The 26711-nt window shown below is 41.3% G+C and overlaps 1 protein-coding gene across 2 annotated transcripts; it reads right to left on the reverse strand.

Moving 5' to 3' along the window:
* Nucleotides 1-157: 157 nt before the first annotated feature.
* Nucleotides 158-16612, reverse strand: mtus1a (microtubule associated tumor suppressor 1a). Of its 2 annotated transcripts, XM_079556232.1 has the most exons (12): nucleotides 16254-16612; nucleotides 15475-15567; nucleotides 15048-15161; nucleotides 11636-11853; nucleotides 7920-7986; nucleotides 4708-4922; nucleotides 3818-3923; nucleotides 3665-3738; nucleotides 2465-2548; nucleotides 1680-1796; nucleotides 1406-1503; nucleotides 158-548 (listed from the first exon to the last, which is right to left on the reverse strand). In XM_079556232.1, the coding sequence occupies exons 1-12, from the start codon at nucleotides 16462-16464 to the stop codon at nucleotides 344-346; spliced, it is 1602 nt and encodes a 533-aa protein (XP_079412358.1). In that variant the 5' UTR covers nucleotides 16465-16612; the 3' UTR covers nucleotides 158-343. The 2 variants fall into 2 exon arrangements, with proteins under 2 accessions (XP_079412358.1, XP_079412359.1); XM_079556233.1 differs by lacking the exons at nucleotides 15048-15161; nucleotides 15475-15567; nucleotides 16254-16612 and adding an exon at nucleotides 14305-14542 and having other exon boundaries at nucleotides 161-548.
* Between the last annotated feature and the right edge of the window lie 10099 nt (nucleotides 16613-26711).

A 26711-nucleotide genomic window follows, 5' to 3' on the forward strand; every position in this document is an offset into this window, starting at 1 on the left:
GCAAAGTTGAAAATGGGCAGTAAAGTTTGAGTTGAAGTTTGTTTTTTGGCTTCAGACAAAGGCTTTCAGACATGTAAATGATGCTTCTCCGTCAGAGTGAATGTAGAAACTTTTCCATCCGCTGCCACACTCACCTTTCAAGCTGAACGATAAATAACAAAAAAAAAAAGTAGTGAATACGAACATCTCCTGAGATTTTTCCCCATCCAAACATCAGACGTGAAAAGGCAAAAAGTCTTAAGTGCTCCAGTGCATTTATGTTAAAACAATCCTCCAAGAAGCGAAAAGTCTGGTCTCTTTGGTCTCGAGTCCAAAGCGAGGCGCTCCCCAGGGCCGCCCTGCATTATCTGGGGGACACGGGGGGGCTGGAGAACAGGGGCGGCTTGCGGGGGGACTGTAGCTTGAAGGGCGAGGGGGGGTTGGAGCTGTTCAGGTCTCCGTTGTGGAGTTTCCACAGAAGTTCTTCGTTCTCCATCGACAGGCGCTTGTTCACTTTGGACTCTTTGTGGAGCGACTCCTGCAGCTGCGTCTGCTCCGACGACAGCTGCCTGTGGGACGACACCACCAGGAAGTAAGTCTGCCTTTACTTTAACCCACAGAATCTCCCTAGTTCTATTCGATGATACAGAACATTTCACATGATATAAAAGTTGTTTATGTTAAGTTTTTCTTTGGTTTAAAAAGACAACTATCCAATCAGAAGGCAGAATGAGCCCGACACTCAGCCTGGTCCTATAGTTAAACCTATTTGGAAAGAAAAAGAAAAAAATAAAGAAAAACGTCCTAATTTGTACTGTGCTAGAGCAGCCTCCGGTAGTTAAAGCTCAGACTGAACTCTGACGAGGTTCTTAGCTTTCAATTGAGTAACAACATTTTCATGTCATGTGAAACTAGGGTTTGTGACGTCATTCAGCTTAGGAAACTGAAGTCCACTTGCGGGAGTAGGAGCATATCCTACAAACATTACCTTTAATTTTAGAGAGGAAGAAACATCTGCAGCATTAGTCATAATGAGGGAGGAACATTGTTTAGTTAATTGAATTGAGGAAGGACTTTATAAGATATGTTCCTCCTGTTCAAGGAATGTTTTATTGTTTTGTTTTCTGGATTGTTGTACCAATTTTATGTTGCATTACCATGAAAAAAGAATTAAATTAAATGAATTAGATTAACAACTTATTAAACAGTTTATCAAACATTAAAACCATGTTAAGTCTCAATTCAGTCTCTTTATGAAGGACAACCATTTATTGTGTAATCAACTACTAAAATATGTACAAGAGGTTCCTCTCTGGGGCCAGGACTCCTCTGGAAATGATTCCTGACCCCTGTGGGACTTTCCTGGTTAAATAAAGGTCAAATTAAAAAGCAAAACCATAACTACATTAACTCTTGGCGCTTGTACCTGGACAGAGCAGCGTGTCGCTCCATTCGAGCCTTTAGATCTTCATTTTCCTGCTGGACTTTCCCCAGACTTTCTCCCAACCACACGTTTTTCTCCGCCTAGAAACACAGCATTAAAAAACATTTGTTTCAATGTTTTTTTCCCTTTTATCAATCAAGATAATACAATTTTAATTTTGCAGCGCAATAGTTTTAATTTCATTCCTCCAACTCCAAACAATGAGCTGCTTTTGCCACAGCGGGTCGTCAGATCTTTATACTGAAATGGGACTGACCAGTTTGTCGACCTGCACGAGTTTCTTCTCTTGTTGGCGCAGCTGCTCGGTTTTCATTTCCAACACGACTTTGAGACTCTCCATCTCCCGCTCCAGATACACCGTGTGCGAGTCCTTCTGCCAAACAACGTGCTCTGATCAGGACCAGTGTGGGAACTCTCAATCATCCAGGGGACAACATAAAACTGCTAATTAAGACGGCATCTAGTTTCAAGGGAGAAGATTTGTTATGTGTCCCCTTCATTATTATTCAAATATAATTCAAGAGTTTTAACCAATGTTTGAGGCGCATATAATGAACTCAAACAGGGTTAAACCAGTGCTAAAAAGTAACAGAACCTGAAGTCGACAGAAGTGTTTGGCGACAAATGGCTTTGTATCATCACAAAAATGAAGAAATCAGAGTTCAGAGTTCAAGCATTTTCCCCGTAATCTCCGTCCTCTCATCCGTTTTGCTCAGAGCGAAGCTTCCCTCGTGTCATGAGTTTCTCTGTGGTCCTTTTCATAAGAACAGATTTGGATGATTAAGACTTGGCTCACAATAAGTTTGAATGTGTCTCTATGGGCTCCAATGTTAAGTTTTCATTTATAAATGCATCAATCCTCTTTCCCTTCTCCAGACTCTACATTTTACTATTCAGTTGTTGAGTTTGAAGGATTATGATCAACTGTATTGAAATTTCCAAAACAAAGTACTTTCAACCGCCAATAAAAAAGAAAACAAGTGTAGTTGGCACAAGAAAACCTTAATTTGTAAGCATTTAAAGAGGCCATCTGGGTTCTACCTGTGAGTCTCTGTTCCTGTTCTCCTCCTCTGCGAGTCTGTCCGTCAGAGCAGCGTTTTCCCGAGTCAGCTCCCGGATCTTCTCCTGTCAATGTAAACAGAGCTTCAGAACGTCATATGTGCCTTTACTGGATCAAAGACGGTATTTTCTGATGATCTTTGGCTTGAAAGTAATCCATTTAACCTCAACCAAGTGCAGTCCAGCTTTACCCAAATCTAAAAGGTTACAGCCTAGAGGCCAGTGTAACACCTTATTTGCAGTGTTAATTTTGACAACATATTTTATTTTAGTTTTAGTCTTTTGACTAAAATGTAATTTAATTTTAGTCAAGATTTAGTCAAAAAAAAGTTTCAATTTTAGTCTAGTTTTAGTCGACTAAAATTGCAAGTCAATTTAGTCGACTAAATTTAAGACTAATTTAGTCGACTTATATAATATTCATTGTAATCGACATATTTAATCGTGGTCCTCGACTTCATGGAGCTGCTCCACGTGAATAAAGCTCAGACCTGTTCATTTGACAGTGAATTTACATGATATGAGTCTCTTTCAGACGGTCAATACAAGTTGAGGATTTTAGTCTCTCCCTTTCATTTTTATTTAGTCTTATTTTAGTCGACTAAAATATCTGGACATTTTAGTCATAGTTTTAGTCTCATGAGAAACTTTTAATTTAGTTTTAGTCCAATTTTAGTCGTCAAAAATATCACTTTGACTAAAATTAAGAGTAAATATTTTAGTCGACGAAATTAACACTGCTTATTTGAAAGCCAAGGCCTACAAAACTCAACTACATAGATCTTCGTTGTCACTTTCACTTTTTTCCCCCCATTTCCTTTTATTTTTATCACTTTTCTGTTACTCTTTTGTTTTCATCACAGATTTTTGTAATTTCTGGCACCCTCCTCCTCCCCTCGCACCTCGCCAACACTCTCTTGCCATGTTCGTCACACATTTGTCAGTTTTTGTCACTCTTTTGTGGCATTTTCATCCTCATTTTCATCTCATTTCTGTTGCTATTTTGACACGTTTTTCAAGAAGCTTTAGATTTGGGTAAAGCCTGAGAAACTTGAGATAATATGCTTGGTTCAGGAGGGGGTTAAGAGGTTAAATAGCAATCTTAACAGGGATACACTTTTGTAAATGTGAGTGTAAATTGAAGTTATGTGTATTGCGTTTCTTTTAATTTGTGAAACTTGCATTGAAAACCATGTCCACGTCTTTCAAACTCTGGTTGAGAGATTGCAGCTCCAGAGCGTGGGCGTCCCTGAACTCTGATGGGTAAAACAGCAGACGTTAGAAGAGTAAAGAGAGATATTAGTGAAGCTAAAGTGAGCCCCTGCTGGTGCTGACCCTGCAGAGCGAGCTGGTGCTGCTGCCTCACGCTCTGCAGTTGCCGGCTGTGGCTCGTCTCCAGATCCTGCTTTGCGACTTCGTGAGCGTCTCTCAGCTCCTCCACCTGCGGAAAAACGATATTAATATCTGAGTAAATATTAACACGTCAAATAACACGGGCTCAAACAAGGGAGCAGCTGTAATTAGACTTGACTTTTCATTAAATAAACATGATCTGCACTGTAGGTTCTAAAATTATATGAAGCCAGCATGACTCGCTGCGCCCTTAGCATGTCGTAAAGTAATCCAAAACACCGTCAATAATAAAATCCATGGAGTCAAGATGTGCAGTTAAAAACTCTTTAGTGAGAAAAAACATACATTACATGACAGACTGACAGGGGATTACAAAAAAGGGGTAGCAGTGGTCAAAAAACTGTTTGGCTCCATTCTGTGCCATCCCCACAAATGCGACACTGTGCGGCGTCATGATATAGCGACACCTATAGCCTGACCAAACAAAATGTGACAAAAACCAATTACCAAAATAATTATTATGAAAATGATTACTTAAACCAAATAACTTGAAGAGAAGTAAATAAACCAAAATAACCATAAAGTTACCAAACAAAAATAATTATGTCTTAAACTGATTGAAACTATTTACAGAACAAAACATAATTTAGGCTCCTACATGCACTGTGGTTGGTTGCTTTAGATCCATGTTTTGAAATGTTTATTTGTAATGTCAAGGTTAGTTTATTGGTCACATGGTGAAGGTTACATAATGAGGACAGTGCTAGTGTGTTACCAAGACTGTGGAAACAAATATCCCAATGTGGTTCAAGTGTATTAATTGAATATATTAGTGATTTTGTGATATATTGTGGCTCCTTCAGAACACAGACCTGTAGCTGCAGTCTCTCCCGGCTCCTCTCGGCCTCCTCTCGGAGCTGCTGTAGAGCTGCGCTGGTCTCGATCTGATGCTGCTCTCTCAGTCTCTGCTCCAGCTCCATTAAGTCTCTCTGGTGCTGAGCCTGGACCTGCTCCAGAGCCTCCTGCAGCGAAGCCTTCAGGGCCTCCTTCTCCTGAGCCAGGCCCTCAGACCTGTTCACTGTATCCACTGGACACAGGAGCATTACACTCAGTTAGAAACAATCAGCTGCTTTCAATACAACATTACAACCAGACTCACGTTACCAAATATTACTCACAAACTAGGAACTTTTCACTTACAGATGTGTTTTTAGTCAAGGTTGTAACTACTGTCATTTATTTGTAAATCGATTGAAAATAAGGTAATCCTTTATTGATCTCACAACGGAGAAATTCCCTTGTTACATTTGGTATTCAATAAGATCACTCAGGTTGTGCAAAATATACAGGAAATGTGCAAAATATACAGGAAATGTGCAGTTTAACAGTTAAATAGAAAAAAAAGAGGTATCTTATGTACTATAAGTAAAAGCAACAATCCTAGGGGAGGCGGATATATAACAATAAGGAAACAAGAATAAATACAAATATTTAAAAAAAATAATGTTTACAGTCGTAGTGCAGGTTGTCAGTAAATGACGCTGGTACAGGGAATAAAGTAGCGCTGATACAGAGATTATTGCACGTAGTTTTGTGAAACACCAGCAGTGTCTAATGGACTTGATATTTTTTAATAATTTAATTTGAGTCTTGGCCTCCACACTTTTTAAAAACGGGCTCTAAATGTGGTTCAAGCAGAAATGGAAATAATGGCTTGGTTCCAAAGGGAAGGCCATTTGCTTAATGTTGATAAAACAGGTTTCTGAATCTTATATTTTGATTATTAGCAGCAGCCTTTTCTTGTGAGGGAACCGATACCAAGAATGACAGTTTAAAAACGTTATATACGTCCTTTAAATTTTATGTTTACATAAAATGTGATCTGAGGTTGATGGGCCATGTTTGAGCTCAGGTCTGTTCTTTACATGTTGTCAATGTTCAGAAATACGCAAGGACAACAGACAGATCTACGCACTGCAAATGAATTTCCCCACAGGGACAATACATTTCTACTTCTGAATCGTCTACCGTGGTTTAATTTGATTCTGAATATTGCCAGTAAAGATGGACTTCAGTTACAAAACCGCTTTATAAGTAACAGACTTCAGAGACATGCCCCACTGGGCCCTTGTGCGTCTCATTCCAGTGTCAGAGTTTCACAGGCGTCTCCATCACCCGTGTTTATCTGAGCAGTGAAGTGGGCGACAGAGACACTCTCCATGAGCCGTCTGACGAAAACAGAACCACTTTATCAGTGCCCACTAACCAGGGTGACCAGCTCACTGCCTTTAAAGGCTGAAGACTCCATTTAGCCATACCAGCAAAGGAAAGGTTTCAATGAGAATCAACGCTACAAACGCTTAACCTAAAACAATCATCTGAGGATTAATGATGAGCAGCCAGGATCTCAGTTGTAGTTCTAGTAAACACACTGGACTTTAAACTACTTAAGAAAATAAGGAAACCCATTTTGTCAGTAAATACCTTTGGAGCTTAAAAAGAACAGCCCACGGTTTTTTCCATACTGAGATATGTTCTTATCTGAGCTTAGAAGAGTTGATACATACCTCAGTCACACAAAACGACCATATATGTTGTTAGCATTTGGCCTCTCCCAACATATTCCTATAGCTCCAAACAGGGGTGAAGTTGGAAGCCACCACGTTCTTGCACGGGCACACACAAAGACCAGACCGGTACGTATCAACTCGTCTAAGCTCAGGTAAGAACATATCTCAGTGTGGGAAAACGGTGGCCTGTTCCTTTAAGTAGCACCGGTTGAACATGGACCATACTTTGCCCTTAACACAAACTGGTGCCAGAAAAACCCATCGATCAGACTTTGGCCTCTGCATTCCTCAGCCATGGCCCATGTGCAGCAGATCTGGTCATATGAGGCTTTGGGTTTAAATCCCACTCAACACACACCGACCTTTATGTAAACGATCAAAACTGCTTAGAACAGTTTAGGTTAAAGGTAATGATTTTATTTACAGTTAACAGATAGCAGCTACAACAGTCAATAGAAATAGTTTTAAATATTTAAGAGAATTCGTTGGTACTGAGGTTGGTGAAATGTGTAAAGGGAAAATGCCTGGACTCAACAGCTCAGACTGGGGTCATGAGTGAGTCGGGCGGTGGATTGAGAGGGAGGAGCTGCTGGGTCTGACAGATCAAAGCTTTGGCTCGAGAGCCCGACTGAGACGAGGCACATGCCCCCCGGCGCTGTCCCGGGACGTGAAGGTTGAATTCCATCATGCATTAATTAAAGTGTTTTTATTAGGCAACAGATCTGAGGATTTTGTGCTTTAGTGAGTTTGACATTTTTAGTCAGCTTTAATTACTTTACAGAAAACTACAGTGAAATGTTGTCAACCTATTTAACACTTGTCCCAGGCTGGGAGGTGTAACATTCTGCTGCTGCAGCCCTCACTGGGAGGTCAAGGGTCGCGTGCTGCTCCCCGGGGGTCCAGTCTACCGCCCCATGCACTGTCAGCTCACATTTTACAAGAGGAGTAGCCAAAGGAAATACCAAGTGTTATAGGAGCGTGTGCCATAAGCTTTGAGGCCAGGCTAAGCCAAAAGTCAAACTTATTTGGACCCGAGGAATGAGACTTGCATTCAGTGGTAGAAAATAATACATTTTTCATCCTTCTTTCATATTTACTTGGCACATATATGCATGCTCATAATGAATACCACAAATACTGCATCATAAAAAGCTAGAAATTGAAATTGGGAAAACGCATAACTGTAAATGAAAGTTAATGATGGTTTCGTACCAGTGAAGTGGCCATTTTGAAAGTAACGTTTTTAGATTTTAGGCAGGAAAAAGGAGGCAACATAACACTCGATATAGGACTGAGAATTCCTCATTCTGTGGATAGATGAGGGATAAACTCCAGGCCCTTTTGTACAGTATGAATGCAGTTTTGGAATGCTCTTATGCCACATCCCACGCTCATTTTAAAACTATGCAAAACGAGCATCACAAAAAAAATAATCTAGAAACGGTGTCAGTTTTGTATTTCCCTGTTGTGACTGCAGGTGTGTCCTTGTGTTCTGTGATTTTGTCTGTACTCACTCAGCTCCCTTCGAAGCTCCTGCAGCTCCTGGGACAGCCCCCTGCTCCGTCGGACGGCCTCATCGCGCTGCAGACAAAACGTAAACATCACCGCCGTGAATCATCCAGGACACAAGCAAGGACAGGTTAGACACAGGGCCAGTCTGCGATTTCAATCTTTATCTGAACTGGCCACAAAACGAACTTTCACAATGATTTAATGTTGTACTTTTCTGTTTTGAGCATGAATAACTTATTTTAAATGCAACGCTGTCTAATGAATGTACTGCTTTTCAGGGTTTAAATTTATTGGGTTGTTTCACTGGATTTAATTTAATTTTTAAAAGTTCTACCATGACCAATCTTAATATTTCCCCCCATGTGACTCTTAAAAGTTGTACACATTTAAGGGGAGAGCTTAACAATACACACTGAAAAACGCAGTGGGCCACTACTGGGGCAAAACACGCCCAGCAGACAACACAAGTCTTTATAGAAAATTAGGCTTGATCAAATAAAGGCTTTTTAAATGTTTGGTGCACGAGTGTCTTTGTTTAAGAAGAAGAAGATCTTTATTTATATAGCGCCTTTCACAGACATATAGTCACAAAGCGTTTAAAGTCTAGATTACTCACCACTGACTTCAAGAGCGACAGTTAATCAATGATGATGAAGATAAATGCTGATCATTTGATGGTTAAGACAATTATAAATCAATTAATGTTTGCGTCTATTTTACTATAAAACATCCAGGCGTTTTTTATCAAGGGTCAACATACTGATATAAAACCATGCCTAAAGCAAACATGAAGGCTTATAAAATGTTTCTAACACTACGCATTTGTGCAGTTGCTTATTCAGTCAGTCACTCCAGGGTCTAGACTTTGCTTCAACTCACTTCTGCAGTAAAGTGCTGATGTTGTGGCAGCAGAGAGCACTTTGCACTGGACAAAACGTTTAATACACATTTCCCATTTACAGACAGTGACTAAGTATCTGATGATTCATAGAAACAAATAAAAGCCCATGTCACCACTCCAATATCTATCATATTAAATGCAAGATGTAAAGTGAGCAGCAGAAAAGGCAAATAAGGAAGTATAAAAACAAAACACAGCCCAGTAGTTTTGCTACAAAATAAAATAACATCCAGTTACCCCATCCACAGTGTAGGGAGCGCAAAGGCACGCTCTGCTGCCGGTGCAGCCCATGATCAAGGCTCTGTCCTGGGGTTATTGTGCCGGAGAGCCCCCCCTCCTCCGGCTAAGGAGACCCACTCCTCCAGCGTTTAAAATAATCCAAACACATCCACATGCTACCGCAGCTGCACCAAGGACTACAACTGAGGCTGGAGAGGGAGGGAGAGCGATGCCTTTTGCCCGCAGACTGTACAGCTACCAGGAAAAAAAAACAAAAGGGGTGGGGCAATTCGAGACAGGAACTGCCTTTAGACCAATCAGGTGAAAGTAGCTGTGTGGAAGAGGCTGATAAATTGTCAGGGGCTGATGGAGGAAGGCTCTGCCCAATGCAGTGACCTTCTCCTGGGACGTATCAGAGCTTCTCTCACACCATCCCCCCACCCCGCTCACCCAAACCTGCACTAAATCAACTCTCAGCCCCCTCCCATGCAGGGCCACCCTTCGATCTATAGAACCTGTGGCTACATTAAGAGATAGCATCACGGCAGATTAGATTTCCTGTATCTGGGTATGAGCAACAGTGTGGCCATAGAAACAAGTGGGAAGTGATGGTGTTGACTAACCACTGTTTTCGCATTAGCTCATGCCCGGCCTATATGTGTCTCATAATGTAGAGGCATGTATCGAATTGAAAGGCCGTCTGTGCGGCTTTAAGATGATATCAGATCAGGTGTAGAGTAACATGAGGCCGGGGAATTAGATCGATGAGTAATTGCGACAGATTGGGTTACACTTTCCTGGAATAAGCATGGAATACATTTGAAGAGATGCCTTAAAAAAACACCTACAGTATACTCATTTTATTGGTTTAAAATGTATTGGTTTTCAAATTCTCATTATGTATAAACTGAAAATGAAATGGTGTCCTAGCTGGCAGAAGTGAAGCCGTCAGTCAATGTTGAGTTACCAAATTTGTCATTTGTTTTGAGACATTTAAGGTTTTCTTTCATGCTATGACCAAATAAATCAACGCATCTAAAAACAAAAAAGAGAAACTAGAACTGCCATGTTGCATGCTTCTAGAAAGCAGAAGTACAGCCGTGTCAGTGTGCAGGCTAGGAGTCAGGACATGTGTCAAAACAGTTTCACAATCATCCAACTAAAAACAGATGGACGTGAGTCAGTCACAGCTGCCGGTGACTGAATGTCATGTAGCGATTGTATGTTTTTATGAGCAAACATGTGATCAGAAATAAATGATTATCCTACTCTGGAAGCTGCATGTTGAAGCTTGTCTGTGTGACGTTTTCAAACAGTCATACAGAGCATACAGTCACTCATTTCATTGTAATACATTAGTGACTGAGCAGCAGCGTTTGTCACTGAGAACTGTAAACACAACTAAAGAAACTAGAGGTGCAATCTGACCTTTTGATTTCATAATAGTCCTGTTTTTATACCCATGTTTCTCCCCTCCCATTTAATTAAGCCAGTTATTAGCAGATAACTGACTTCCTTCACAAGTCGCCCCTGTGTTGGTTCTGAAGTTTAATACAGACCTCATTCCGGTGACGTGTTGGTGTTACAGACAGCTGACTATATTGTTCTCGTATAGTGCAGCTGTCTTCGCTGTTCAATTCACACCCACAACATACGGCGAGAGTATATTATGCAACAGTGGGGTCTAAAGTTATCCACGGACTGCTATAGCATGTGTCTTTCTGTTTTCATGCATAGGAATAGAAGCAGCAAATGATTGTGTACTAGAGCTGGGCTGGTAGTCTAGACCAAATAGTCCATTGCAGATTTTTTTTCTCCGTTTCCTGTTCTCTTCAGTGCTCAAACAGTGATTCGGACCATGACTATAACATCGTATAAACAGTGTGTGATGGTTAGTGGAGAGTAGCTGATGGGATGAGCCTGTTTGTGTTGTACAGTCAGATACATAATCCCATGAGGCGTCAGGTTGCAGGGAACCAATTACAAGGCTCCTCTGTTAAAACTGACGCACCGCCAATGGTGCGCGCAAATGCACAAGATTTCACTCTCACCACTCCAACTGTAGAGCTGACAAGTCAAACAAAAGTCAGTCATTTAGAGGACTTTTCAGAGCAAGTGTCTCCTCAGAACATATTCGCCTTCATCAGAAACCAGACTTTAACCAAAAAGGGTAAAATAAAGGACCAGGAGTAAAACAAGAATATAGATGCTCTACAGTAGCGGGCAAAAGCGATCGCCACAAACAGAGACCCATAATTTCTAGCAACAAGTGAGTCCAGCACCTCCTCTCCCGTCATAAACAGAGCAGCAGTAGCTCATACAGCCCCAGTGCGAGTGTGACAGACTAATGCTCCTTGTTACTTCTCATTTTACACTATCTGATCCACAGCAGTTGTTCAGTGGACGACACAACGAGCCTCTCTCTTACGTTGGACAACTTCCAGAGACGTTTGCAACTCATGAAACACAATATCTCCAGCAGCACTGTCGTTAATTATGACGGTTCATATCGGCACATATACACTGCTCTTTACTGCATTTTGACAGACTTTCAATACAAACATTTCTCCCCTTTTCGCCATGAAAACAAATGATTACCTGATCCAGAGTCTGCTGCAGCACCACAGTGAGAGCCTCAGATCTGCTGTTACTCTGGGCGAGTTGCGTCTGTAGGTGCTGGACCCGGGCCTCGGTGACACTCGCGAGCCCCACATCCCGAGTTCCTCCTGTCCCCTGCTGTGGTCTGGATGTGCTCCTCTCACCCTGCTGCTGCTGCTGCTGCTGCTGGGGGCGCGCTCCGGCTTTGCCCTTGTCCACTGTAAAAGAACACGCGTTGAGTGTGGTCACCAAGTTGATGATCATTAGTCCAGACTCCATGACTTCTGCTCGTCTGTCGAACACTTTCCTAAGGCCTTCACTCCGGCCCTGACGCCTGTTCACTCCCTGTGTCTCTAGTGGACCTTGTAAATGCAATTACTTTTCCATATCCCGATTTATCTCTGCCCGTCCTCTGCAGACACTGGTCTCCAAGGACGACTTAATTTAGCAAGGCCCCGTTACTGCACTGTGGTCTTGCTTTACATCAGCGTTATAAATATCTCTATATAATAACACACTATGTCCATTAGACCTTGTTTATAGAGCTACAAGTGAGGGGTCAAGTGAGATTAGAGCACAACATGAATTTATTTGGTGCATTGTTATGTAACAGTCGTGGGGACAGTCTGTTCATATGAGAAGAACCAGCTGTAATGAATGGACTAAATGCTGCCTCGAGGCACAACATGAAGCCTTTTTGTCTGGTTCACTTTCATTTAAAAAAGGAACAAATATACAAAATAGGCCAAAACAAAGAAATAATATGTCTAAACTGTAGCCGAGTAGAACTATATCTGTTTTAAGCAAAATTCATCATTATTATTAAGCCAAGTAAAACTAAAAACTACTTGAGTAACTGTTTGAAAAGTCCGATTTATGCTAATTTATGATTTAGTGTTGATGTAACCTCAGACAAAACATAGAAATCTTGATCAATTCAAAGTAAACAACTTAAACTTTAGAGAAAGTAAACAATGCTTTATTTAACAATGCTCATTGTGTCAACTTTGTCTGGTATAGGTTTACTTATAGTGGAAAAAAGTAAATGTTTTATTCCGGTTAGAGTACTGTAAAAGCATTACTCAAGTAGATATAAAAAGTACAGTGTGATAACTCTGCGTCTTAAGAGTCCTTTTATTTTAAAAAGTACAGCGTCACCATGTACCACACGTCTCTGGGGAAACTGCAGTCTGTTTCTAATGTCATTAAAAGTCTGAATTAATGAGTAAAATGGTCAAAACTTTCTCAGGGTTTGTGATCAGAATTGGTCTTTGCTGGGGCAGTACATTTACAGATGTTTCTTTCATCAGGGCACCCTCTAGTGGTTAAGTAACATACTGCAACTGGTGCAATAGTGGGATAGAGTAAACAAAATCTGAGGGGCTGACAGGAAAACACTGACAAATAAAATATGAATTTGCATTAGCTCAGAATGGGTCACCAGTTACACATTTCAGGTAAATAACTGTAGTAAATAAAAGGCCAGACAAGACCAGCAGCGTGTGCCACCGAGTCATGACTCTAAAGGCACACGCTGTACACGCTGCAGTAACTGGTCATGGCTTGGGTCCTGAGGGATTATTATGCAACACCTTTCTGCTGAACTATCAAAAATGTATGCTTGGCCCTGAAATAAATAATTTAAAAAAGAAAATGTCCAAAGGCTCTAACTGGACACGATGTTTCTCCATGATTCTAACATAGAAACGAAAAGCTACATTTAACACGTTGTTCTTAAGAATACATTATCACGGATTTGTTATGGAAGTTGTTAGCGCCTTCAGTATATTTCCTCATTTGGCTAACTTTTACTGCATATTACAGTACAATGCTGTATATTTAAACAGTGTTGCTGTTGAATCAGACTGGTCACTCCAGGCTCTTGGACGGTCTGTGGAGCCAGGCTCTCGCTCTTGAGCGCAGTTCACCAATGAAAGGAGACGTCTCAACACAGCACTCACTCAACATGAGGGCAGACCACATTCACTACAATTACACACTTGTTTTATGGCGACTTAAAATCCAATGGCAACAAAGTAACTATATCTTACATGAAGAGATAGGAATGAAATCAAGTCTAAAGATGTGAGAATAAAATGTTGTTACAGTATATATGAGGCGCTACACTAAACACCTTGTATCAACAAAACCTGACTCTTAAATCTTTAGTTTAGAGATATACAGTTGTAATTTTTACAAAACACCATTAAAACGATCACCCGCAGTGCATCACAGCTGTGTTAACAGGTTTCCATGGCGTTACCCAGAGAACCAAAATAACCTCTGCACATCTTCATTGAAACAGGAGCTCTTACTCTTGTGTTTTGAATAATTGCAACTGTAAATGTAAGGCATTAAACAAACAACTTCTACTGCAAGAGGAAAGATGGAAATTAACTAGAAGGAACCATTTTTGTTTTGGAAAACATTTCTGAAGAGCTAAAATCAAAAAAGTGGCGTCTTCTGGCTTCGCTCGTCTGCTGAGGGTCATTTGAGTGACCAAGGTAAGTGAAAGCTGAACCTTTGGCCCTAGTTAAACCACTCTAAAAATACATTTGGTAAACAGCTACAGGTCAGTAAGAAGGCGCCACTGGCCACAGCCGTGATACACATGTATACACACACACACCATGAAAACGCTATGAATCTTTTACAGAGGAGAGACAGACCTGTTCGGAAAACCACTATGTTCCTCTTGCATCCTGAAAGCAGGTGGAGATTTTGGAGCAAACCTTTCACTGTGAGACGCACGTGGATGTTTGAGAGGGAGAGCTTTGGAGACCATAACATCTCGCACAGCAGTCGAAGGAAATCCAATTGGCAAAGAATATGAGAAGCCACTAGTGCAGCTATAAATCTGCAACCTCAGCCATAACGAAGGTAACGGCGAGAGTCAACCGCTGACAAAAATGATGTTGATAAATGGAAAAAAAAATAAATGCACTGATAGCTAGACAAATACAAAGCAGATTTAACGCTGCTCAGAGATTTGTAGCTCAGGCTGATAGACGCATTGGGAGATGAAAAAACGTATTTAAAATCCCATAATCCTCAGGGTAAAAATGGGCTCCAGCCACAAACCACACAGAGAAACGTCCACGCAGAGATCAACAGCATCCCCAGGCTTCATGATGGCGGTGCTGTGGCAAAGCCGGGAAACACCGACAAGTGAGGGAAGGGGGAGGGGTCAAGAGAGAAGCAGCGGCCAATGGGAGGGAGGGAGAGAGAGGCATGCCAGTGGAGCGCGTGTGGTTCGATAATTCATCTCAGTGTCTATGAACATCACCAAATAAACCCCACACTCAAAGCATAGAGTGCATTAGATTATATTTGTGCCATTAGTTTGATCCTGAAACACAACGCCGACATAAAAAACAGACAAAATCTTAGCGTAATATCGTAGAGCCCTTACCAGAAGCGCTGGGTCGGATGAGCTTGGTGGTGGTGGTTCTTTTCGGCGAGGTGGTGTGGCCGGCGTTGGGCAGTCCCCTTATGGTCGATCCAGCCTTACATGCCGTGGTCAACACTGGCACAAGGAAAACAGAGAGGACACTGGAGTTAAACTGACCCATCCTGTTGCTGCTGAAGAGGAGAGTGACGTCTGAGGAGAGCCACAAACCTCCCCAGCTTTATCCGAGAGGTTCTGAATTAGAGTCTGATCGAAGAGATAACAGTCAATGACCTGCATGACTCAATCAGCTGTGATCAAGCAAAACCGTCGCCTCAGGGCACTCAACGCAAATGTGAAAATGTGAGAGCTGTTTCTTATCAGTGTGTGAATAAAAGCTGAATGATCTGAAGTATGATTAGTTCCTAGCCCGAGCTTCAGCTGGTTGTACCTGGTGTGCTGGTTTTTGCGGGAGTAGCGGTGAGCCTCAATTTGAAGACTGGGACTTTGCAAGGTGTTGCGCGTCTTAAAGCGACGCCAGAAACTGTAGAAACAAAAAAGATCAAGCGGACACAAAACCAAATAATTAGAATGTTCAGCAGTACAAAAGGATACATGTGGTTTCATGACTTATTCAGGAAATGGGTTGAACTTGAAACAAATAGAAAGTTTGCAAAACACAATGTCTGGTTCAGAGCTGTGAGTCTTAAACATATTAGGGATGAAGTGGAGATTTTTCTGACTACTATTGTGCAATTACATTCGACTTTTTTGCTTTTTTTGGTTGATTGTGTACATTTTTAAACACTCATGAGCCTTCACTTTTGAGAGAGAGTGAAAACAGTTTATAGATGTCTAAACTACAGGGTTAGGTCTATAGAGACAGGATTATGATATGTTCGAGGATATTGCTCTGCCCAATATCAGCCTTTCCTTTCAGATTTACTCCTTAAAGTTTCTTCAGTTAAGAGTTTCATATAGAAATTGTAAATGAGATCCCCAACAAGGCTACTCTTTTGCATGATTAGGTCACTGTAACTTTCACTAATCAAAATATTGGGAACACAGTGCTTTCAATTGCAGAAAATTCGCCGTTTTAACAGGATTGAAAGGATATTTATTTAACGAATACTAGATCGACTTGCATATTCACACCTCGGACAATAGATTTGTCACACATATTTCCAAAACAAGGGAATTCATCAAGAGGCAGCCGCGATTGTCACTTACACCTCCAGAGCTTCCTGTGTCTCCCACTGAAGGCGGCAAACAAAGGAAAGATACAGAAGCGATAGGATCCGATGAGCACACAAGTCAAGAGGGTGAGATCGCAGCTGGTCCCGCTGTGTCCGCCACCCTGTGCCATCAGTGAGGAGTTGCTGAAAACGTGAGCTGAAAAATCGGTCATGGTGCCGCATCGTAGAGCAGCGTAAACAGCCATGGAGGTAAACTAAGCAGAAGTGTAACAATAAAAAAAAAAACTAAAAATCAACTAAAATCAAAATGAGATGCTCCGGTCTCGTGATGCAGGCAGCTTCAGCCGGAGTCTGTTCTATTGATCGCACCTCGAGGCAGAGCAGTCTGTGTGAACTAGACTGGAACAGACCTGTTACTATGACGACGGACACAAGGGGGCGGCGTCTACTACACACGAGCATTGACCAATGAGAGACGAGTGAGGAGAGGGAAAAGTCTGCACAGTTGTAAGCTTTGAATGACTGAGAATGATACTCATATGTACAAAAGGGTAGGACAAATGTTTGAGATAATGAGAGTCCTGTTAACGCCACGATAATGTGCAAAATAATGTATATTGTGTAGTTTTGTGTAACTGTTGTAGCCAATAAAATACATCTTCCGTTCTGGGACTTGCACAAGACATTGGCGCAAGGGTTATGTGTGATGTACGTGCCATATTATATAGCCTCAACTTTCACATTTTTCTAAATGTTTTGTAATTGCTGGCATGATACAGCTTTCCCGGGGACAACAGCTGAAAACTAGCTCTGCAGCTAATACTGACACTTTTACAGAAATGTTCTTTAATTTCTAATATACTAATAAACACAGTAAAAAAGTACCCGATACTCTTCCTGGTAGTCGAATTAAATAGTTGAACTGTGAAACGATTTGTGAAAAAACACTGTACATTTATACAGCCTATATAAGTCAGTCTTATGTAACCAGGTGCTGCTTAATTGGGGACAATTCTCCTTGACCGTGTCACATGTGGATGTGGATATGGGGTTGTTGAACCAAATAAATAAGTTTATAGAAATGGAACACGTGTCTGGGAACCTTTCATTTTAGCACCACAGTGTCAGCATGCTTGTTGCATACTGCCATTATAATCACCATTAAAACAATAGGATATACCTGTAGTCTGGACTGATTTATCACAAAAAGTGGTACCATTTTCAGCTTTTGTTCTCTAATTTTCCATTTCACCAAATATCATTCGCAAAATCCAAGAAGAAAAATAATCAAGGATTTATATATGATGAGAGATTTTAATTAAATAACTTATACTCTCAACCCTGAGAAGAACTGGGAAAGTTGGGAAGCAAAGTGATATAAAAAAAAAAAAAAAGATCAGGTATAGGACCTTTAATGACACTTTTGGTAAAGTTGTACTCTGTAGTTCAAGTCTTTTAGTGTCATCTGGATATAAAAAGTAATTTAAAAGCTCAAAACCATGATTAGTTTTTTTAAGAGCACAAATAACGTCTCAAGAATAAGTATCAAACAAATATTTGGGGTAGGTCCAAATATCTAGATTTATATTTTACAAATTAGAGTACACTTAAATAATGGGTTGCTTAAAAAAAAGATGGGATTCAGCCAGCTCTGAAGTGGGTCAGTAGCAAAGCCTAACCCTCCTACTTTTAATGTCAAGGTCTTTGTAAATCCCGGTTTGGCTCACCTTGTGCTGCCCTGGCACCGTCACAGGACTCACTTTGGGTCCTTGGTCCAAAGACCTTGCATTGTTGTAGTCTGGTCGCAGGTGTGAGAGGGGGGCCCATAACAGAGGAGCGAGGGGTGGTTTGAAGACGTTGTGATGAAGCGGGTTTGGTCCTGGCTGATGGGGTCGCTGGAAGGGAGGTTTCTCTAGTGGCTTTCTGACTGCCTGAAAGCAAATGGAAAGAAAATGTTTAAAACGTTAAAAACAAAATGAACAATACCCTACAGTACCCTACACATCATAGTAACATACCTATTCCACATACCACAGTGTGCATGTCAAATATATTCAAAATATGATATTAAAATAAAGTAAAAAAGTAAGAGTAATAGCAAGTGGTCAGCCCTTATGTTGGTCGTCCGTTTTAAAATCTAAAGCTTGCATTTCACTTTTGGCCATATAGTCAGATCCAAACCTCCCTTTCCTTCCCCTGGACTTTCCACTGGAGCAGATGATTTCCCCAGAGAGGAAGAGTCTGCGGCCTTTGCCTCAGCCTCCTGTCACTGCGAGGCCGTCTACAATGGGGGCCTGGTCTGGGACCCGTATGTGGGTCTAGAGCCAGGATCAAAACAGGACACAGTGACATCTGTGGCCACCTCTGATCCTGGGCCTGTTTAATGTAAACTGCTCAATGGTGCCCTCTGCTGGAGAAGGCCAGTATTTTCAGCTGCCTGGGCTAGTCCTGGGCTGTACATTTATTACTTCCAAGTCATTATTTTGATCACTCTTATTAGAACACGTACAGCTTATTAGTTCATATAGTTATAGTCGTGCCCAATATTGTATTATTTATATATTTTGCACCATATTAAAACAGGGCGTTCTCTTGCTACATACTTGATTAATATTAACATTTGGTTACCTGTGGGTTTCTTGGACAGTGGAGAGCCCAAAGCTGCGGTGGTCCCAGATGTTCCCGGTCGCTGTTTGTTGGGGCTGGCAGCTGGAGCTTTGGAGGTGAAAGCTCTGCCTTTTTGGTTTGGGAAAGGCTGTCCATGAACCCTGGCATTAGAGTCTGGTCTGCAGGAGGCTGTTGAATTTTTTTTGGGATCAACCTTAAAAATATGGGGGGAAAAAGACAGTTTAACCAAAAATGCAGTGTTTTTATGTGTTGTAATAAAAGGAAACAGTGAACTCACCAACAGTCCAATTTTCTTCACATTCCTACAGTTGGTTGCCATAGCTTCCGTTGCATTGTCTCCAGCACGACTTTGAGCACTGTCTTGACTGGCTGGCTTACTCTGCCGCTTCAGATTTTCTGTTTTGGATGTGGAAAGAGTTGAACTGTCTGGAAGTTTGCGAGGTTGCGCCATTTTGAGAAGCCTGGACACAGTGGTTGCACTTGAACATGGACAAGAATTTGGAGTTTTGATTTTATCGGGCACATCTTTCTTTGGAGTTGGTTTAGGAGCGGTTTTGTTACTTTTCTGTGGAGACTTCTCGGGGTAACAGAAGGTAGCATTTGCGCCATGTGCTTTTGGAACAGAATTGGTTTGGCTTGATGTACCTTTCCCTGCATCGGGGCTGGCCGGACTGCAGAGGACAGCTGATGTACCTGCTGATGTTTTACAGCCGCTTTGCACCTCATTAGAAATGGGACTTTTCTGCAGGTGGACTTCATTTGCTCCTGAATTGTTTCTTTTCTGCGAATTGTGGACAGCTTTAAACGGTGGGGATGCCAAGCCGCTAAAACTCCTGGTAGGACTTGGCTTAAAAGATCCATTATGCCCTTCATGCTTGTTGTTATTTTGTGAAGCTTTATCCAACAATGCGCTGCTTGATGCTGCCTCCCTTTTACATTTCAAATTGCTCAGGTCTGACTTTGGAAACTTTCTCATTTCCATTTTAGTGACTTTGCCATCTGAAATCGACGAGTTTCCCTCAATTTGCTTGGGAGTGACAGGGTTTCTCCTCCTCAACACTGGCCGGAGAGCAGGGCTGTCGATATTTTCAGTGCAGGGAGATGCAGTAAAAGACGGCCGGCTCGGCATGTTGCTCCTAATGTTGTGTAATGGAGTGGAAGACCAAATGCCTGCATCCTGCAACATATACAAGGGGGTATCAAATGTCACAGCTTGGACTGGTGTTCCTTGAGTGTACGTTTCACTCAAGATTTCAGCTTGGGAAGAGCAAATAAACTGAGCCTCATTTGCGCAATCTGCCGGAGCATTTTCACAGAGAAAGGTGGCACAGAGATCGGCTTTCTCACTAGGCAAAGCTAAGGAGGATTTACACACAGACGCATCCCCTTCACTCGGGAGCTCCATGTTATCCCCCACTGCAAATGTCATACCGAGACAGGGGTGGTTCTCCACATGCTCACCTGCACCTTCCCGTCCACAGGCGGAGGTTAAAATCAACTTTGATTCAGCGCAGTTTGTAACCGGAGGGGCAGGGGGCTCCTTGACTGAAGAAACCACTAAAGAAGCAGCTTGCTCTTCCAGCATTGGCATTTCTCTGGACCTACTGGAGAGGAGAATGTCTTTATCGTGCGCAGCACACGTTGGCCTATCTAATATAGCTTGGTCTGGCATTTCAGGAGCATCGGAATCATTCAACATTTCAGCTGCTGGCGAGTTTTCACAAACGAAAGTGGTCCCGACACCTTTCTCACCTGGCAAAGCCAAGGATTGGGAGAACATGGCTAAATCCTCTTCACAAGGAAGCTGTGCCCGGTCTCCAAATTCAAATGTCCTACAAAGGAAGTCGTGGCTTCCTGAACCTTCCTGTTCACACATAGGGAATAAAAGTGACTTTGTTTCAGCGTGGCTTGTGACCACAAGGGCAGCGGACTCCTCCAAAGAAGAGACCACAAAAGGTGCAGTTTGATCCTCCAGGACAGAACTGTTGCTGCGTATCACCATTTCTCCAGAGCTGAAGGAGAGGTCAACAGATCCTCGACAGGACGTCCCGCACGAGCTCATCTCAACAGAGTCCGGAGACACTGCAGCACTGTTCATTCCTTCATCCGAATCTTGGTAGCTCCGAACACTAAAGTCGTCCCCCCAAAGACAGACACGATCATTGTCCGATGTGGTGATTAAAGAAGTGTCCAAAACAGAGGAGAGCCGTCCACCTGTAATGAGCGGGTTGATACCAGAGGGCGAGCAGTCGCTCTCGCACAGGTTAAAATTACTGGCAGAATCAGGTGTCAGGGACAATGAGTAGGTGCTGTCGATGTCTAACAACCGACCTCTGTTTGCAAGAAATAATGGCGCCTGGTGCTCACAGGGCAGATTAAAGTTTTCGTCTGACATTGTAGAGTTCCAAGAGCTTTCAAAACTCTGCATTGAAAACCTGCAAACAGAGAAAGCAGAAATACGTTTTCACTAAACATTAATGCAATTTAGTTTCATATATACAATATATCAGAAATTCTATTTATACTAGGATGTCATTACAAAAGCAGTCATATTGCCATTACTATTTTGAATGCGTTAATACAGGTACTGAAAACATTTTTCCTGCAGACTTCTAAGAAACCTGAGTCCCTTTACCAGTGTGTGATTCCTGATTGGTAACAGTAGCTGCAATGACTTATTAACGACTGGACATTAAAAATGCAAATGTTAAACATAATGCTACAGTGTCTACGTAAGCTCAGGCGCCCAGGACCTTTCTACCATTGTACAAGTTTTGAAAAAGTAATTAAGTACTCATTTTATGAAAGGCCTTCAAAATGTTCCCCTCCTGGTCCAAATGACTACTTTTTACAAACTTTCGGTACAAACAATAATGCTCTAGTGTATCAATCAAATCCATTCTACAATTCTTAAAATAGTTAAATTATACTACATCAATTCATAGTTGTAATCTGAGCAATGATAAATTACATCATGTCACGGCGCTGTCTGGTTAAAAAAAGCCCGATGTTAAGATAAGCTCATGTCTGGCAGACTGGTAGTAAACATGTTTCAGCTTTCAAGGCGGTACAAGGCAAACTCCAAACACTTTTCTTTGGCGGTCTATAAATGCTTTACTCCACACATGCATTACAGGGATAATAAATAACCAGCGCATTTGCAAAAGGTCAGCGTTGTTTGGCTTGAGAGCTTAGACCAGCAGTAATCACCACAGGGCTGTGTGTAAAATGCAAACATGTGCGCTCGTCACTGAACATAACCACCTCCTACACGCTCATTCAGCAAACATGCGAGAGAGTAGTTAAGTAATTGAAAACAGGGAAGAGCAACGCTGCGCTGGAATCTGTCCAGTCAGATAAAGTAATGGCTGGGCAGGCTGCAGTGCACATTGAACCTTAGCACGGGCTGCTCCTCCAAGGCCAATGCGGTATTTTCTGACATAAGGCGAGAACACAAAGTAGGAACTCCACTCAATATAGCCCTGGACCTGCTCTGTTATAGGAGTGCACCTGACACGCGGTCCCTGACCTCACAATGCACCCACAAATTAGCACTGCAAACAAGAACACAAACAGGTTCACACACCGAGGCCACTTAGAACTTTAACACTTTACCAAACACTTTCTTACCTTGAGTTCAAAGTGTCCTGCTGTTAAATCATGGATAAGTCCACAATAAAAAAAAATCTGTCAATTTTATCCATTAGAAAACTGAGCATCTCTGAGAAAACAAACTGTTTTTAAAAGCAGCAGGAAAGTCCCAGGTTGAAAAAAGCTGGCTCCATGCAGTTTAAGCTTCAGTTCAACTTAAACAGTTGAAATGATTTGTATTAGTGGACAGCGATCGTCTCACAGGGCAGCGACTCCGAGTGACTGGCCCTGGCAAATTGTCAATAACAGGCGTGTCAAGGTCCAGCCAAGCAGCGTGCCCCGCTGCAAAGCTATGCTCCAAAGTTTACAGGGAAGCTCAGCCTGAAAAAGCATGTTACCTTATCCATGCGCACCACAGCGTAAAGGGAGTGGCCTGAGTCCACTAGGCTGTGATGGCATTCACTGTTGCCAAGCACCAAAGTCCCTCTTTTCTGAGTGAATGGAGCAGACAATTTGCATAAAGCTACAGACGCCAAACAGTTTTCCAAACACAACACAAATGCCAGGGACGGGATTGGAAGTGAACAAACAGCCTAACATATGATCCCACAGTGGAGTATGACACCTGAGTCTAAGACCTTTAAGACCTGCGCTATTTCTGCATAATCTATACGCGACGCACGACCCTGGGAGCTAATCTTAACTAGGAGTGACTTAAAGCACAGAACAAAAAAGGCTTACATTTCCAAACTGTCCCTAAAGCAACACCACAGTAGTAAGGGAGTGAACCATAAATGCAGAGCCGAAAGCATTGAGCCGTATAGTCTTTCAATTGTCAAGAGCAGAACAAATACAGCACATTCTGGAGTAAGTTAGTCTCAAAATTATTAACACAATACAGGTTTTATTATAAACAGCGAGTGACAACTGCTCTCAAAACGCTACCACTTTCATCTAAAGAACTCGGATGCAAAAAAAAAAATCTCTAATCTAAATGGTATATAAAAGCTGTAAATCGTATGAAGTGGCACCCAGTGAATTGTAGCAACAGCTTCTAAAGTCCGGGGCACAAAGCCGCCCACTTTTACAGCAGAGCAACAGGTCACGCTGGGGGATTCCATCGAACATACCAGGAGACAACGCCGCCCTCTGTAACGCACAGACAAACGGCACAACACTGAGGCCTCCACTCACCAGTCAGCATGAGGGGAGACAGAATGAGCTCTATCAAACGGACACTTATGCAAGAAAGTTAGAACCAAAGCAAAGTACTCATCAGTACTAGCCTGTGACAATATATTGCAATATAGTTTGTTTTTTTAAATATAAATGAAATGACAGATCAATAGACACATTCTCAGCAAGTAAGGGATCATTTACATTGATTATCACAGTATCAGCAAAATGTAAGGTGTTTGTTATGGTGAGCCATGTATCGCGTATTGAATCGTGAGGTACCGAGAGGTTCCCACCCTTAACAGCACAGCATTGATACAAACATGCCAATCCTCCATTCATTCAAAAAGGTTATGATTTAAGGGTGATGAGTCAATCCTATGGCCAGGATACCCAATGCAGTCCCCTGATCAGTTTCGTTGGCCTTCAAGTTTCTTATTGAGGGTTATCATTGAAATGCCCCATTTACTGCATGTTTGACCTTAAAGGAGCTACACCTGATTGTACAAAGAAACAGGTCACTCAAAGGTCAAATTGCTATTTTCTGGTCCAAACTCATCTCAAAAGTTTAAAGCAGGTTCACTGTAAAAAATGCCTACTAGCCTGACATTTTATGACTGTTTAAAACCGGTTTAAAACAGGTTTAAAACCAGTGTTTTTGGATAAATGTCTGCTTTGACCATATACTAAAAAGCAGGGGCGGACTGGGACTGAAAAACGGCCCTGGACTCTGACCAGCCTGGCCCAAGCGAGTATAAATGCAGCACTTCAACAAAGACATATTTTAACCTCTTACCTCCCGTCTTAACCGAGTGCCTTTTCTCGAGTTCAGCTTCACCCAAATCTAAAAGCTTCTCAACTGGAAAGCAACAGTGATTGCTGCATTTTTGTCACATTTTATGTTGTTTTTTTGTCACTTTTAATTCCTTTTCCATCGCTTTTTTTCATTGCTATGTCGTCATGTTGTCACCTTCTTGTTGCTTTTCATCCTCGTTTCAATCGCCATTTCAATGCCTCTCTTTTAAGCTTTTAGATTTGGGTAAAGCTCGGTTAAGGTGGGGGTCCGCCCCTGCTAAAAAGGACAAGACTAATTGTATTCCAATAAAAGACAAAAAAAATAAAAAAATCAAGGATAGCTCCTTTAAGAAGCTTTGTCTAATTACAAGCCAAATCTCACCACCATCAGGCTGTGGCCCTTTGTTTCAGATATTTTGGATCCTGGTCACTTTAAGCCATCAAGAGAGTACACTGCGGACAGTGGACAGTTATTTACAGGGCTCGTTTCACCACTTCTTCACCACTTTTCCACTCCAAGACAAAAGACAGTTATCCTTTAATACTAATAGTACATTATAGTCAATCACAGATACAGTAATTCCTTGTCAGCACAACGGCCCTTGAAAGTGGATTATCCCTTTGTGACTAGGCTTCCGACACACATACTCACTCAAGTGCTATGTTTAGCCCAGTCAGTAGTAAACATGGTAATCTACAAATAGCAGAAGAAAAAATACCTCCTGCTCATAATGGTTTAAGGCAGGGCTTACTGTGGGAGACACTGGTGACAAGTAGGAGAGGAGTAATCATCATTTTAAATAGCATTAACCTCCCACCTGAACAGATCCCATTTTCTCCACTTTGGCTTTACCCTAATCAAAAAGCTTCTTGGGAAATAAGCACCAAAATAGCCATAAAAAAAATGAGAAGGAAACAAGGGTGTAAACGCAACAACAATGTGACAAAAATTCAACAAAAAGTGACAAAAAGGTGACAAAAACTCAACCAAAAAGTGACAGAAATTCAACAAAAATGTGACAAAAATTCGACAAAGTGACAAAAATTCAAAAAAGTGACAAAAATTCTACAAAAAGTGACAAAAATTCTACAAAAAGTGACAAAAATGTGACAAAAATTCAGAAAGTGACAGAAATTCAACCAAAAGTGACAAAAATGCAACAAAAATGTGACAAAAATGTGTCAAAAACTCAACCAAAGAGTGAAAAAAATGTGACAAAAATGTGACAAAAATGTGACAAATTCAACAAAAAGTGACAAAAATGTGACAAAAACTCAACCAAAAAGTGACAAAAATTCAAAAAAGTGACAAAAATTCTACAAAAAGTGACAAAAATGTGACAAAAATTCCAAAAGTGACAAAAATTCAACCAAAAGTGACAAAAATGCAACAAAAATGTGACAAAAATGTGTCAAAAAATCAAACAAAGAGTGAAAAAAATTCAACAAAAATGTGAGAAAAATGTGACAAATTCAACAAAAAGTGACAAAAATGTGACAAAAACTCAACCAAAAAGTGACAGAAATTCAACAAAAAGTGACAAAAATTCAAAAAAGTGACAAAAATTCTACAAAAAGTGACAAAAATGCAACAAAAAAGTGACAAAAATTCTACAAAGAGTGACAAAAATTCAACAAAAATGTGACAAAAATTCAACAAAAATGTGACAAAAATTCAACAAAAATGTGACAAAAACTCAACCAAAAAGTGACAAAAACTCAACCAAAAAGTGACAAAAACTCAACAAAAATGTGACAGCTGTGACAAAAGAAAAAGAAAAAACATACAAAAGGTGACAACACAATAACCCGAGGAAAAAGATCAGTTTTGTGGGTCTTAGCTTTCAAATGAAGTATTACACAGGCCTATATAATAATAGCCAAAGAGGACAGAATGCATTTGGTTTAGGCGGGTGGTAAGAGGTTAAACCATGACAAGTGTAACAGATAAATATGTCATGGATGAAACGTAATCCTAAACCTTTCTCCTAAAACAACTTAATTTACACTTTGGCCTTGTGTTTATGGTTTCTTCGGTGTTTTTCCTAGACATGATTGACAACTTGGTCAAAATCAAACCTATTTTGTGTGTGGTCGCTATACTCACGTTGTTACTTTGTTGTTTGTTGTTGTTCTAAGTTGTTGCTCGAAAACCACTGTCCAAAAATCATTATTTTCTGTGGACGGAAGGAAGCTTCATTATCACAAACATCACATTACACATTGACCATGAGGGATATTGATCCAAAACCTTTCTTCTAACTCTTTAAAACATAATTTACACATTTAGCCACTTTGGGGA

This window comes from Gobius niger, assembly GCF_951799975.1.
Source record: "Gobius niger genome assembly, chromosome: 5".
NCBI lineage: Eukaryota > Metazoa > Chordata > Actinopteri > Gobiiformes > Gobiidae > Gobius > Gobius niger.

What these genes read in the sequence shown, in the direction of transcription:
- mtus1a (XM_079556232.1), bottom strand. Translation starts at nt 16,464, where the DNA reads ATGGCTGTTTACGCTGCTCTACGATGCGGCACCATGACCGATTTTTCA. An exon ending in CGCAAAAACCAGCACACCAG is followed by an intron (nt 15,162 to 15,474) that starts GTACAACCAGCT and finishes TCCTTGTGCCAG; the next exon opens with TGTTGACCACGGCATGTAAG. An exon ending in GCACCAGCTCGCTCTGCAGG is followed by an intron (nt 3,739 to 3,817) that starts GTCAGCACCAGC and finishes TTTACCCATCAG; the next exon opens with AGTTCAGGGACGCCCACGCT.